General features: G+C 45.5%; 1 protein-coding gene across 13 annotated transcripts in view; it reads left to right on the top strand.

The window, feature by feature from the left end:
- Positions 1-15313, top strand: part of RYR2 (ryanodine receptor 2) — a 975983-nt gene that overhangs the window by 846129 nt on the left and 114541 nt on the right. For all 13 annotated transcript variants that reach the window (XM_074990102.1, XM_074990110.1, XM_074990109.1 and 10 more), the window contains one exon: positions 11391-11490. In XM_074990102.1, coding sequence (XP_074846203.1) covers positions 11391-11490 — 100 coding nt within the window. The remainder of the gene's footprint in view (positions 1-11390; positions 11491-15313) is intronic.

Below are 15313 nucleotides of genomic sequence, written 5' to 3'. Positions count from 1 at the left end.
AGGCTGTGCTTCTAAACGGCATTTTGGAGTCTGTAAGAACATCTTCCAGACTCCAAATCATGTGACCTTATTCTAATGAGGTGTGGGGAATTTGCATCTGTGCCTCATTAGCATATTTCTGGCCATTTATTAGCATGCCGCTTTCAAGTGGCGTGTGTAGAAACGGCCTAACAGATTTTTTGGGCATGCACTTTTGTTGATTAATAATTGCTTCTTGGATGCATCCGGTGAAGTGGTTTTTACCCACAGAAGTTTATGCTCAAATAAATCTGTTAGGTTGAAGGTGCCACAGGACTCCTCGTTGTTTTTATAAATATGTGGTCAGATACTGTTTCTCAAAATCTAACCTAATACTAATAACCTAAAATCTAACACTATATAACATTTTCCTATTAATACATCAATTTAAGGATAGGACCAATAGAGCCAGTGAAACTTGTAACACGCTAAGTACTGCTGGTTGATGCTTGTCAACATGCATCTTAGAAACAAATAACATTTTAACATGCCATAATTAGCACTGTAATATCTTTATTTTCTCTGCTATTTAAAAAGAAGTGTTATCTGTCTGCAGATAATTAGAAATTGAGGAGCAGAAAGTCCAACCCAATTTTCTTACTTTTCAGAATATCCTATGATCCAATATTCTCCCTTCTCACCAGCTACCAAGATCAGGATTCAGGAAAGCAAACACATAGGCATTCTCAGCACACCTGGTAAAATGAGCCATTTTTAGCATATATGCCTTGACTAGGTGCATTTTGTTCTCAATATTAATATTTGGTGAGTCAGCATGTGAGGCAAAAAATTCAAAAGAAGATATGGTCGTGCTCCAAGAGGATTAGAGGAATGATCTCCTTAACCTTAAAGATTTCTGTCCACTTTACACATATATGTTGTCGTTCCTTGCCATATACATACATACACTCAGTCAGAATAATTGAATTATGCACAAATTCAATTGTCTAATTCCCTGGCACATTTATACTGTAAACAGTGCACCAGATCAAACTAAAAATACCAGAGGATTGTCTTAATATTTATTGCAGTCACTCACCAACAAATAGAGCACTTACTGGTATGTTGAAACTTGCATGCTTATTGATGTCATCTCCACACCACTGCAGTTTTATCAAGATTTCAATATCATGGAGGGGTTACCTAGAAAGTCATCAATTGTCAGCAGATTTCATGTTACTATGCTAAATACATACGAGAATGTAGTGTCTGATTTGCTGTCTAATAAACAATTTGCAGTTGTTTACTTTTTAATAGTAGCCACTGTGTTGCTCAGAGAATCAACATTCTTTAGAGCTGTCAATATATTTAGGCAGTCCGGTGGCTAGAGTGTCAAAGTAAAGAAGGTGTAGAAATATCTAGCAATGAGATGCGTTAGTGTAGTAGCTAAGGATGGGCCATGTGCTACTTCAGTGGGATTAGGATCAGTCTCTGAAATAGCATCTGTACTGCATATAAGTCTTTCCTGGGAGGAAAGATGGGAAGAATGCAAATAGAAAACAGCATGAACAAGGGAACTCTGCAAGTAGAAGAGGAACTAAATTTTTATTATTGCCAAGAATATGTTTATTGGATGTTCACTTTGAGAATGAATCTGTTGTATTTTAATGACACGTCTGCCTGTAGGTGCTACTTAGATGGCCTGTGAATTTGCTTTTATCTCCCTCATTTTCATTCTTTGTCATCTGTGCTTTGAAAAATTCCTTTTGTGTTATGATCCTGTAAAATGCTAGCAGGACCCCAGTGTAGAAAAGATGTTTTAATGCAGCTGAATATTATCTCAACAATGTACTTTTAACTTAAAAAAAAAGAAAAAAACCCACTAAATCTGGTAGAACTAGACTTCCAGCAGGAGGAAGGTATATGCTGACATTAAGCAGAATGGGAATGGGTATTTTGGTTTTTATATCTCACACACACACACACACACACACACACACACACACTTATGAAGCCTTAATTTTAAACCTTGAGTTGTCACTGTGTTACATTCCATTTTACTTTCCCTGTCTATATTTCAGTATGTCTGATTTAGGATTACATATAGACTTACCGCAGAGAACACAGAGTGAAACAAATATAAAGGTTTAACATAAACATTTTTAAGGGACCCTGAAGTTTTCTGGATATTTTACTTGTGTAAGGACTGTGCAATAGGATTTATTCTCTGCATTACCTTGTCTTCAGCACACAGCATGTGGAAAATCTTTTGTGGTGCAGGATAGGGAAGATCTTGAAAAGCAGATACGATGAGGATAAATTAAAAGAAAAGTGATAATTACAGAATGAGATGAAGTAACTGTTTCTTTTCCTTTTTGTCTTCTCTAAAGTTATTCTGTTTTAATATTCCATTTGCACATTTCAATTATTTCAGGCTTTCAAAACATGTTCATAACTTTAAGTATAACTTTATAGAATGACTAGAACTTAGTGCCTGCAACTATAACAAAACTCCTGGTGGCTATTCCTGGGACTTGAAGCCAGGCTTCTGTATGCAATAGCACAAGCGTCTGCTGCTAAAACTAAAGGGCCAGTTCATTAGCTCAAACGCACTAATAGATTCAATTCTTTCTATGTGAGATGGCTACTAGAAAGAGACAGAGTCATGTTGTGTTAGCATATAACAGGGATCAGCAACCCCCGGCTCTGGTGCCAAGAGTGGCACATGAGCCAATTTTCATTGGCACGCAAGGCGGGAGCTGAGCCCCGTCCCCTTCTCCCCCATGCAGCTAGGAGCTTGCTGAAAGCCATGCCACCTGTGGATTAGCAAAAGACCAGCTAATGCTATCAACCACCACCTAAATGGTAAAGCTCTGCATCTTTATTTATTTATTAATGACGCTGTTGTAAGTAGGACTATTAGTAACTTTGGAGAGTTACTCTACACGAGAACGGACGGCAACCTCTTCAAACTGTCGAGGCTTAGAGTGAAGACCAGGGTGCTTACGAAGCGTCTAAGGGAGTTCCTGTTGCTGACGATGCAGCTACTGCTGCTCACACTCAGCAGGAACTGCAGTCACTCATAACTCGCTTTGTGGATGCATGTATGGAATTTGGCCTCACAATCAGCTTAAAGAATACCCAGGTAATGGGCCAAAATGTGGGTAACAAGCCATCTATCAACGTGCTAGACTACGACCTGGAAGTCGTCCATGATTTCGTGTACCTAGGCTTGACGATCTCGGACAGCTCGTCACTTGATAGCGAGATCAACAAGCGCATTGGAAAAGCCACCACAATGTTCTCCAGACTGACAAAGAGAGTATGGGCTAACAATAAGCTCACTGTACACACCAAGGTGCAGGTCTACACAGCCTATGTTGTGAGCACACTGCTGTATGCCAGTGAAACATGGACTTTGCGTTCAAAACAAGAGCAGCGGCTCAACACATTCCACATGCGCTGCCTTAAGCGCATACTCGGTATCTCATGGCAGGACAAGGTCCCCAGTAGCGCAGTGCTTGAGAGGGCAGGCACCGCCTCCATGTTCACCCTTCTCAAACAGAGGCGTGTGCACTGGCTGGGCCATGTCTCACACATGATGGATGGCTGAATACCGAAGGACCGCCTCTTCGACGAACCGGCGTCTGGAAAGAGGCCAAAAGGGCGACCTAAATTGCACTACAAAGACACATGCAAGCGTGACCTCAGTGCTCTCTCTACCAGTGTGAACACCTGGCATTCGCTAGCCTCAGACAGACATGCCTGGAAACAGGGAGTGAGGGAAGCTCTTGTTATGTATGAAACTACCTTGGTGAAGGAAGCGGAAGACAGGAGAGCCCTCAGGAAGATCCGTGCCCATGATACCACAGCGACATCTGCCTACTGCTGCTCACCGTGCGGAAAGGACTGCCACTCCCGGATTGGATTGCACAGCCACGGAAGATGCTGCTCGAATCAGTCCAACCGGGGCACAAACCCATGATCTCTCAGGATCGAAGGATGCCTACTACTAGTAACTTTAAAAAGTACCACTTGCACTTGGACCATACAGAGAGGTCAAAAGGTCAAAGTTTGGCACTCTGCCTTGGAAAGGTTGCTTAGCCCTGCTGTATAATATTCCTGAGCTCCAGTCATGTCTGTTTCTGCTCAGACATAATCACCTGGCTTCCTCCAGTATCTTTCTGCTTGAAACAACTGAGTTAAAATTGTACCACACCCACATTGGCTAAATATGAAAGTTTAATCTCAGTTGTGAGCCCAGAACTTTGATTGAAAGAGCCCTGAGGCTTTACAGATTTGTTTTGAAAAAACCTTCATCAAATCAAATTTGCTCCTCACTCCTCTGATGATAAATACAAAGAATTAGACTTGAGCAGTCATAGAACTAGTAAAGAAGAAACTATTTCATTCAGAGAGAAAAGCATAATTATATCTTCCTGTTGCGATCAGTCAACTATTATCTAATTGTAAAGCCATTGGAAACACATAACTTGATGTAAACAATACAACATCCATCACACTCTTTTCTCACAGATAGTAGGCAAGTAATCAGAGATGATATGGGGTTTTTCAAGACTGTTTTTCAGTGTTCTTTGTGAGGATCTTGAAAAAAGACTACTGAAAATGGGAAAGTGAATAAACTATGAACTTCAGTCACATCTTGGTCTTTTGAAGAGACACTGAGAACAAAATTATCTTAAAATAGAATCCATACCTCTTACCTAGCATCTGCTAATTGCTGATTACACAGATTTCTGGGGCACTTATCCTATAATGATCAATTATAGAGGGAAAGAGGGAAAGTCAAATAAAAGTAAAATTCTTAGTAATAGTCTCCCATGCTAAGAATTCTGGTCAACCTTCTCCTCAATAGGAGCAAAGGACTCATACTCTAAAATTAGCCTATCTGAATGCATTAGTAAATAGACACTCTTCTTATAGATTCAATGCATGTGCCACATCCTAATTTTGAAGTATTTGACAAGAATGACTTTTAAGCAAGACTTGTTTCTTCTAGCATCCAACATAATGACTAAAAATATAATTCCTTCATTAGGATTCCAACATTATTAGCTTATTATAAAAGGGCAAACACTTCCTGATATTTTGAAGTGAGAGTGTAGACCCACACAAAGAAAATGGCTTGTTCTCAATAACAGAACATTGGGATTATTTTAGTTTTCTGAATAGCTATAATCCTATAGTTCAGAATTCAAGAAGGAAATAAGCACACGATCCAAAGAAATGTTCAAATAACATCATCAAGCTTGAGCATACACTTAGAGCACAGAAAATGTGTGTATGTATGTCTTCCAATGGGAAGAGTTGGTGGTTAAAGTTAATTATATCAACATTTGCCACCAATTACAAACCTGCAATACAGATTGTACCACTCTAGTCCGGCACTTTCTGGTCTGATAAAATCCATGGTCCGGCATGCTTCTTTACAGAATCACAGGGCTGGAAGGGACCTCAGGAAATCATCTAGTCCAGCCCCCTGCTTCAAGCAGGATCAACCCCCACTAAGTCATCCCAGCCAGGACCTTGTCCAGCCGGGACTTAAAAACCTCAAGGGATGGAAAAACCACCACCTCTCTAGGCAACACATTCCAATGCTTCACCATCCGCCTGGTGAAGTAGTTTTTCCTAATATCTAACCTACACGCTTCCCTCTTCAACTTCAGATCATTACTCCTTGTTCTGCCATCTGACACCACTGAGAACAGTTTCTCACCCTCCTTTTTAGAGCTCCCCTTCAGGAAGTTGAAGGCTGCTATTAAATTATCCCTAAGTCTTCTCTTCTGTGAACTAAACAAGCCCAAATCCCTCAGCCTCTCCTCATAGGTCTTGTGCTCCAGACCCTTAATCATTTTTGTTGCCCTTCGCTGATCTCCTCCAGCAAATCCACATCCTTTTTATGCTGGGGGGCCCAAAACTGGACACAATATTCCAGATGTGGCCTCACCAGTGCCGAATAAAGAGGAATAACTACTTCTGTAGATCTGGCATGATTTTAATGATCTAGGCATGATTTTAATTAGCAGGCTGTCCATGTACCATGGGTGTGGCCAAGTTTTTTGTAGTCTCATAAAGTTTGTTTACAGCCACCAGTCCTGTCTCTCTGTGTTCTGTGCTTTTATTTTGCTCTAGTTTACCCATAAATGTCTTCTAAAAGCCCAGTAATCAGTGGACATGTTGGTAATGCTGCTGGAAAATATTGATCTCCCGTGGCTTGGCAAATTCTCTAGTTCACCACTGATCAGGTCCTGAGGGTGCCAGACCAGAGAAGTTCAATCTATATTTTGGTTTACTGTAATTATTACATATTTTAGGGCCAGGTATCATAACTCAGATACCACTGTAGTCTAACTGTAAGTAAATTAATTGTTAGTTGTGATACAAATTTGGGGCAGATCTGGCTTCTGCCTTTGCCATATGGTTGATTTTTACCAATTGAAATGTGAGAATGAAGCAGAAAAATGTTGAGGATTTGAGTGGATTCTACTTCTGATGAAGATGACAATGGAGCCTCCTAGCTGATCCACAGCCTAGCAGGGAGAAGTTTTCAGGGTGAAAATCCACATATGTATATTTCTAATTGTTTACCGCTTATTTATATGATATACGTTAACGTCACTCAAAAATAACTGATCTTTTTTTTTTTTTTTTTTTTTTAGAATCAGAGTTTTTGAAATATACTCTCTGAAATATTGACTTTATTATCCAAAACTTTTCTTTTAAGCTGGGTCTACAAGTGAAAGAAATTTGAAATATCTGGCTTTCTTTTGAAAGAACATGGGGAGTGTCTACATGTACAATGTGCTCTTTCGAAAGGAAGTCAGAGGAATGCGGTGCAGAATTTGAAATCCCTATCCCAATCCCATATTAGGAAGAGCATCCCCTTTCAAAAATCACTTTTGAAAGAAGACACATGTAGACGCTCTATGGCCTGCTCTTTCGAAAGAGGAGTCCTCCATGGGGCCGACCAGCTGGAGCATGGAGACTCCCTGGCTAGCAGCATCGGGGCTCTATGAGCTCTGTGTCTGGCTGACCTTTGAAGCCATACAGAACCAGAAACCCCATGACAGGAAGCTGAGTGTGCTAGCACCACAGCCATGAGCTCAGTGCAGCACACTCTCTCACCCACTCCCAAACTGAAAAAAAAATTATGGCAAGCAGCTGCCCACTGCAGGAACCCCAGGGTCCCACCTCAGAGCCCTCGCAGAGCTCCCTGATGCCTGCATCTGAGGAAAGAAAGAGGGCTTCCTCCTAGACAGAGCCAAAATTAAGAGACCTCCTCAGACTGTGGAAAGAGGAGGAGGTGTTGAGGGAGATGGGGGTGAGGTGCTGCAATGCCATGGCCTTCACCCACCTGGCCTGTGGACTCAGCACCTGGGGACACCCCAAGTGCACTCCGAACCAATCCTGGAGTTAAGTCAAAGAGCTCCAGCAGGGCTACTCCTGAGCCCATGATGAGGCTGGACACTCAGGGGCAGGTCTCTCTACCTGCCCCAATACTGGGAGCTCCAGTCCATCCTGGGGCCCTGGGACAGCTCCCCACCACCCACCATCCTGGGCACAGCTGGGGACAAGCCACAGCTGGAGGCACATGAGGAGCCAGGAGCCAGAACCAACCATGGAGTGGTCAAGCAATGAGGGGACCTTGTGATTGACATGCCCGTCTGGTCATCCAGCCAGATGACTGGGAGCCAGGCATTGCCAGACTTCAGCAATGGACCCTGTGGCAAGTCTCTGGCAGGGTGTGCACTCCAGCTTGCAGGGCAGAAGTGACAGCTGCCAGCGGGCCACGCACATGCCCAGTGGTCCTAGCCCGGGCACATCCTGGCTAGCTGTGCCCCCCAGCACCCCATGACAGCCGCTAGTGACAGCCAGTGCTATGAGCTGCCCATGTCGGGAGAGGTAGGTGGGGCTGGACCACACACAGAGACTGTCCCATGTAGGCAGGGATCCTCTTTGTGCCCTCATTACCCCATGGCCACCAGGCCTTTGGATGGGGAGGGTGTTGCCCCCAAGGGATGGGGTGTTACCCCCAGGGGCATGGCCCTGAGGGCCATGATAAGGGATTGACTTCTCTCCACACAGCTGTGCCATCTGAGGGCTGGAAGAGTCCCATGCCCTCTCTTGTCCCAGAGAGCACCCCCGGAGGTGGCGGAGAGGGTCCAGACGTCCCCCCAACAGCAGCACTATGTTGGGCCCATGGCCAGAGACCTCAGCGGCAGTCATGGGATGACACCATCAGCCACCACCAGGCCAAGATGGTGGAGTGATGCTTTCGGCTGGAGGAGGCCGACGTGGCCTGGCACAGGCTGATGTCCAACCTGGAGAACATTAAAGGCATCCTGCGGGATCACATGGCCAATGTGACCTGCCTTCGGGCCCCCACCTGCTACCCCCCCAGTTGCCCCTGCAGAGCTCCCCACTGAGCCCAACCATGCCAAAGCCCTCCCAAGGCCCTACCTGCCCATGCTTTGCACCCCATCCCAGCCCCACCACAGAAACAAACCTGAAGAGGGAGGAGATCCTGGGGCTGACTGGGACCCCATTCCCCCTCTGGGTTCACGTCCATCCCATCCCTGATCTGGGTTCAGGTCCCTCCCAGCCCCAGCCCCGTTTATGTAGGTTGCCCCCCTCCCCATTTTTGAGTTAAATGTTTAATAGTTGTAAAATAATAGTTAAAGTAAAAGTTTTATTTTTCAAGGATTCATGTGTCCTGCATTCTTGGCAGTGGGGATGGTTAGGGTTGATGTGTGGGGGTGGGGGGGGTGGGCATGGTGTGTGTATGGAGGATGGTGAGAGGTGGCTGTGTGGGGGAGATGGTGAGGAGTAGCTGTGGATGGTACTCAGTGGGGGCCCGTGAGTGAAGGCCTCCTGGAGGGCCTCTCTAATGTGAACCCTGTCCTGGTGGGCCTGGTGACTGGAGGCAGTGGCCAGCTGCTCGTAGTCGGGCCTAGGATCAGCCACCCACTCCTGCACAAAAGCACCTCTCTTACCCTTTATGATATTGTGGAGGGTGCAGCAGGCACCCACCACCTGTGAGACATTCTGCAACCTCCAGGTACAAGAGGAGGCATCACTACCACCCCTTCAGGTGTCCAAGGCTTGTTCCACGACATTATGGGCCTGGGATGAGAGACCAACTTAGTTACATCAAGTTTGTGGTCCCCTGAGATAGAAGGCAACTCATGCATGTCATTCTTTAGCCCAGGTTGCCCATCACACTGCACTAAGCTAATGCCTTCTCAAGTTTCCTTCGGATCAGCCTTACTGAGCACAATTAAATACAACAGTCTGCCTTATAGCTGCGTTAGTACTAGCAGCTGTATCTAGAAATGTGAACACCGCAGCGAAGTGATCATACCTAAAACAAAAGGCCCAAAAGTCTAGTTAGCATACTTTTTTGTACTTCTGGGAGGTTGCCTTCTTTTCTGAGCCCATGTACAATTATGCTTCTTCATGTTCTGGAGATAGGAGCACCAAAAAATTTAGCCATGCTAATAGGGCAAATGTGAGTTTTGGAAGCGCTTATCCAAGGACTGATCTTCATATCTTGCTTTGCTCAACCACCTTGTCATTGGCAACTGTATATATGGCTTAGTTTCCCAGAATGATATCCCCGAAGTTCCTTTTTCTCCATCCTGGATTTAAACTGTAGGCTTCATCCTACCTCTCTTCCATTGTGCAAGAGTAGGCATCATATCTTCTCATTCTCATGGTTTATAGAGGATGCAGGTAATAGAGGGAACACCCCCATGTTATAGTACTTTACTCAATCTGTCAACAAATCGTACTTTTATAATTAAGAGAAGCTTGAAGACAGAAGTGTTAAAGTGACTCTTGCAATGGAAGAGAAAGAAAAGATTGTTGGGTCTAAGTATAAATAAAGGAAAAATCAGATGTTCATTGATTTTCCCTGACCTCTGAAGCAGATGAAGAATATTTTGTTGCAGCTTTTTGGAAACTCGTTATAATGAATATTTGGTTTTGTGTAATGATTATTTGTTTGTGTGAACGTGTGTAGTTTTGTTCTGTTTTTTAGTTCACAGGAAGAGGTTTAAACATGAAGGCAGACCTTTCAGATGTTAGCTCGGCAACTTATAAAGCAATGCTGCCACATTTTTTTTCTTTTCTGTGCCTCCATTTCAACTTATCACATAATTGAAGGGAAACATTTAACCACAAGGCGCTCTAACTGTAGTATGAAAAAAAAAAACCCACCTTGATGAATTTTGTTTCCGCAGCACGATATTATCAAAGATTTAAGAAACAAATTTTCCAGCCTCAGCGAGAACTCTCTGGTAACAGCATAAATGTCTGTGTTGGTTTGCTTTTGATTTAAAGGTTTCTTTTTTCATTCATTAGAACCCATTTTTTTATTTTTCTCGCTTTTATTTTTTATTTTTCATGTTCTGTATCTAGCAAGCCTTCATTTTTTAAACCTCTTCCATCTTCCAGTGTGTATTTTCTGTACTTTGGATGGAAAGTTTATGGAGGCAAAGCTATCACTCTGGCTACTTCTGCCTCAGCTGCTCCTGCTCTTAGGTCACACATGTTTTGGCCATTTGTTTTTGGACATGGTACTAATCTATGGTGTCATGTCCCATTGACTAAGCTTTTCTACCACACCATCTGATGGACTCACTGTCATAGGGCTCTATGCAACTTCAACTTATACTGCTTAGTCATCTACAATTCTCCAGCAAACTTCAGTTAACCTTGTGAAAGTTCCTAGCCACCTGGAATTAGCTGTGCCTTTGTATTTTCTTTATTTTCAGTAATTTAAGTAATAAAGAAAAAACTTCAGCCATTGCTCAGGCAGTACCATGCAATATTATTTGTTGCCACCAGAGGATGCAAACTGAAAAGGCACATATCTCATATGATTTTGGGATACGTTATGGTTTGGGGAAAAGTATCTTGTATTATAAATCATCATCTTATTTGAAATATACAACTCTGCCTATTATTTATTACTCATTATAAACAAATTTCCTCAGCTGAATGAAGCTATTCTGTCGTTCAGGAATAACTTGCTCAAGAGTCCTGTGCTGAGCAGTATCAAGTTATGGTCATGCTGTAGAAGATTATTAAAAGTGTTGCACAAGAACATAATATAGAATTGCAAGTTTGACACATACAGTACATATATCTGTGGATATAGACTTTGAAATAACCAAATAATTTACAATTGAGAGAACTCCTTCCCAATAAACAGTGAAACAAAAGTATCTAAAGAAAAAAAACACAGGGAAATATTGAACATGTTAAATATTTGTTCAGTAGCATTGTGTGTGTATTCAGTCAGTCTGTGATGTTGCAATAGAGCCCATATACTGAGAGAGAACAAAAAAATGTTGGCTGTCTGATAGTGATTGAAGTCTTCAGCATAATCAATTAGAATTTCTGCTTAGGAAAAAGAAATGGAAAAACAGAAGCTCCTGTACCAGCAAGCCAGGCTGCATGATCGGGGTGCTGCAGAGATGGTGCTTCAAACAATCAGTGCCTGCAAAGGTAAAGACGTACTACTCACGCACATGGAAAACTTTCTTTTGGATTAGGTTTTTAAAATGTTTTGGGTCTAAAGTTTGTTCCTTGTAACTATAATTATTAACAAAGTTGGGGTTTAGGTTCATTTTCCAACAAACACCCAAAATTTAGCTGCTGACTACAGGTTCATCCCGTAATAGCTTGCTGAAAAACAATGAGAAGAAACTTTCTTGTGGTATTCTTGTATTCCTGGTCCTGGCAGGAGCCCCATTGATGTAGCAATGAGTGAAAGATGGTAGGAAGGTTATAGCTGTTGTGGCAGACCCCTACCTGGAAGCTGCAGGAACCTTCTGGAGGGAAGGAATACCGGACACTGGGCTAACGCCTTTTTGTTTTCTGATTAAGCCCGATTAGGACAGGCAACTGGGGCCTCATTAGGAATCAGTCATAGCTGAATCTAATCAGCACTCATTGGTCAGCTGAGGCCCTGCGCTCCCTATAAAAGGCTCCCTACCTGGTAGCAGGGGGGAAGGTTTTGGGAGGCACACTGGAGAGCAGGAGCAGGAGCAGGAGCAGGAGCAGGAGCAGGAGCAGGAGCAGGAGCAGGAGCAGGAGCAGGAGCAGGAGCACAGGGAAGTTTTGTATGAAGTGGCCCAGGGTGAGGTTGCTACATTGGGGCAGGGGTGAAGACCCTGCCAGCAGCCTCTTGTTCTCGTAGGGACCCTGGGCTGGAGTCCAGGGTAGAGGGTGGGTCTGGACTCCCCCAACCCTTCCCCAGCGGGTTACTCCAGTGGAGCAGGCGCAGGCCTGCAAGGGGACTGGCTGTGTCCTCCCCATTCTGGACTTGCCTATGATGAGGATGGCTGACTAAGTGGAGACACCTGTCTCTGGAAAGGCCTGGGCAGATAAGGGGTCTCTGTGAGTCTCTGAGGCACAACAGAGAACCACCAGGAAGCACAGGGACCCACAGGGGCTGACAAGGGAATTTGTCACACTGGTGTCAGGGGTAGGAATTACACTGCGTGGCAGCCGATAGTAACCACATGGGGTAAATGGAGAAAAGAAGAGAGGAAAAAAAAGCGAGAGCACTTGGATGTGGGTGTTAAGAGTACCTCAAAATGGAGGAGCTAGTGAGGGCATTAGTCCAAGCTACAGTGACCCAACAGGAGGCCAACCTGGTGCAGCAGGAAACCAACAAACTCCTGCTAGACCAAGCTGCTGGAGATCATGCCCTCTTTGGAGAAGTGGTTAATCAGCTTCGGGAGCTGGCAGGTCGAACCCCTGGGACTGCGGGGGTGAGAACCCTGAAGACCACAGGCTGTCTCCCCAAGATGGTGCCAGGAGATGACGTAGAGGCCTACCTCCTTGCTTATGAGAGGATGGCACAGCGAGAAGCCTGGCCAGAGGAGCAATGGGCCAGTATCCTGGGTCCATTTCTCTGCAGGGATGTCCAGAGGACCTACTACGACTTGCCTGCAGAACACGCGAATGCCCATCTGAGGCTCAAGGAAGAGATTTGGCCTGGCTAGGGGCAACTACAGCCACCTGGGCTCAGAAGTACCATGCCTGGGAATATCATGATGGTAAGCCACCGAGGGCTCAGCTATTCGAACTGGTCCACCTCGCCCAGAAATGGCTGCGCCCCAAGGCCCATACCACTGAGGACATGTTGGAGATCCTCGTGATAGACCGATGTGGAAATTACCCCTGGACCTCCAGAAATGGGTGGGCCAGCATGATCCCACCAAATATGATGAAGCAGTTGCCCTAGTGGATCACTGACTATCAGTGAGGGGTCTAGCTCGCAGTCCCCAGGACACCAGACCTACTATCAAAGGATGACTACCAACCCTAACTCTACAGGATCCTGGGCACAAGAGCAGGGTAGGCCCCAGAGAGAAGAAGGAGGGGGCTACAGGGCTCAGAGGCTGGGGTAAAGGAGCTACGGCAGCCTGATCCTAACACTAGGCCCCACCTTCCCCGGGGTTCTGGGCAAATCTACAGAAGCTATGGGTGTGGGGAGTTGGGCCACATAGCTGCCCAGTGTCCCAACCGAGAGGAGCCAATGCAGTGTAATTTTGGGGACTGGTCAGATCCATGTGCCCTGCTTGATTTAGTGGGGGTGTCAGGACCCCCCCACAAGTATACCCACTCCGTGCGAGTAGAAGGAAAGGAGACTTTGGCGCTAGTAGATTCCGGGAGTGCTGTCACCCTAATTTCAAGGAAACTAGTGAGACCCAAACAGCTACTGCCAGGGATACGCATGGGGGTGACTTGCGTCCATGAGATGGTAAACTTTTACCCCTGTGCAAGAGTGAGGATACACATTCAGGGGTCCAGCACTCAGGTGCAAGCTGGGGTGGTCCCACACCTATCCTATCCAGTATTGATTGGAAGGGACTTCCCAGGGTTCATTGGCTTGCTTCCTCTTGAAGAGCAGGATTCAGGGGAGCTTCCCCAGCACAGGGAGGTAAAAGCTCAAGAGCGGCATACCCCAGTGTTCCCAGAACTGGCCCAAGAATTGTGTTCCAGCCCAGGGAAGAGCCAGAGGGGCCCCCCCACCCAGGGCTTGAACTGGCTGGCCTAGGGAGAGCGACATTTGGGTGTGATCAGGCAGAGGACCCCTGATACACACACATCAGAAAGGAGGTAGTGGAGATTGAGGGGGTACCAGTAGAGGGCAAGGCACATGGCCCCGGCCCCTACTTTATCATCAAAAGCGACCTACTGTACCACATCACACAAATCCAAGAATAAGAGGTACACCTGCTCCTGGCACCTCGGAAACATCAGTGGGTCATTATGGACCTGGCCCACAGCCACCTCCTCTTTGGGGCACACCTGGGGGTGGAAACGACTCAGGCGCGGACTTTGCGCCGATTTTACTGGCTGGGGATACATGAAGATGTCTGCCAGTACTGTGTTTCCTGCCCGGAGTGCCAGCTCCACAGTCCTTGGCCCCATCTCAGGGCCCCACAGTAACTTTATCCATTATCGAGTTTCCATTCAAACGAATAGCGATAGACCTAGTGGGTCCACTGGAATAAACTACCCAAGTACACCAGTATATCCTGTTGATCCTCGACTATGCCACAAGATACCCTGAAGCCATGCCCCTCTGCAATACAGCCTCCAAGAGCATCGCCAAAGCGGTGGTGGACATATTTGCTCAGGTCAGTATACCGAAGGAAATTCTGACTGATCAAGGCACCCTGTTCATGTCTCTACTGATGAAGGACCTTTGTACCCTGCCCCATGTACAGACTCTGAGGACCTCAGTGTATCATCCTCAGACCGATGGCTTGGTGGAAAGATTTAATCAGACTCTCAAGGCAATGATTAAGAAGATTGTGAGCAAAGATGGAAGGGACTGGGACATGACACTACCCTACCTCATGTTCCCTGTCTGGGAAGTACCCCAATCATCCACTGGTTCTCCCCCTTTGAGTTGCTGTGTGGGCGCCACCCCTGAGGCATTCTAGACATTGCCAAGGAGAACTGGGAGGAAGAGCCAAGCAGGGGGAAGAACACAGTGGATTATGTGATGCACAAGAGGCACCACATAGCTCAGGTCACTCCTATAGTGAGGAGACACATGGAAAAGGCTCAGGAGGCCCAGAGGACCTATTACAACCGCCAGGCCAGGATACGATGGTTTCAACCTGGAGACCGGGATATGGTGTTAGTCCTCACTAATGAAAGTGAGCTGCTGGCCCAGTAGCAGGGTCCCTATGAGGTCATTGAGCCAGTCAGAGAAGTAAACTATAAAATACACCAGCCTGGGCGGCAAGAGTCAGAACAACTCTCTCATGTTAACCTCTTGAAACCCTGGCAAGAAAGGCAGGCC

Source organism: Carettochelys insculpta, chromosome 3, assembly GCF_033958435.1.
Source record: "Carettochelys insculpta isolate YL-2023 chromosome 3, ASM3395843v1, whole genome shotgun sequence".
NCBI classification, from domain to species: Eukaryota; Metazoa; Chordata; order Testudines; family Carettochelyidae; genus Carettochelys; species Carettochelys insculpta.
The sequence above is the reverse complement of the archived record's forward strand: the minus strand, read 5'-3'. Positions and strand labels throughout refer to the sequence as shown.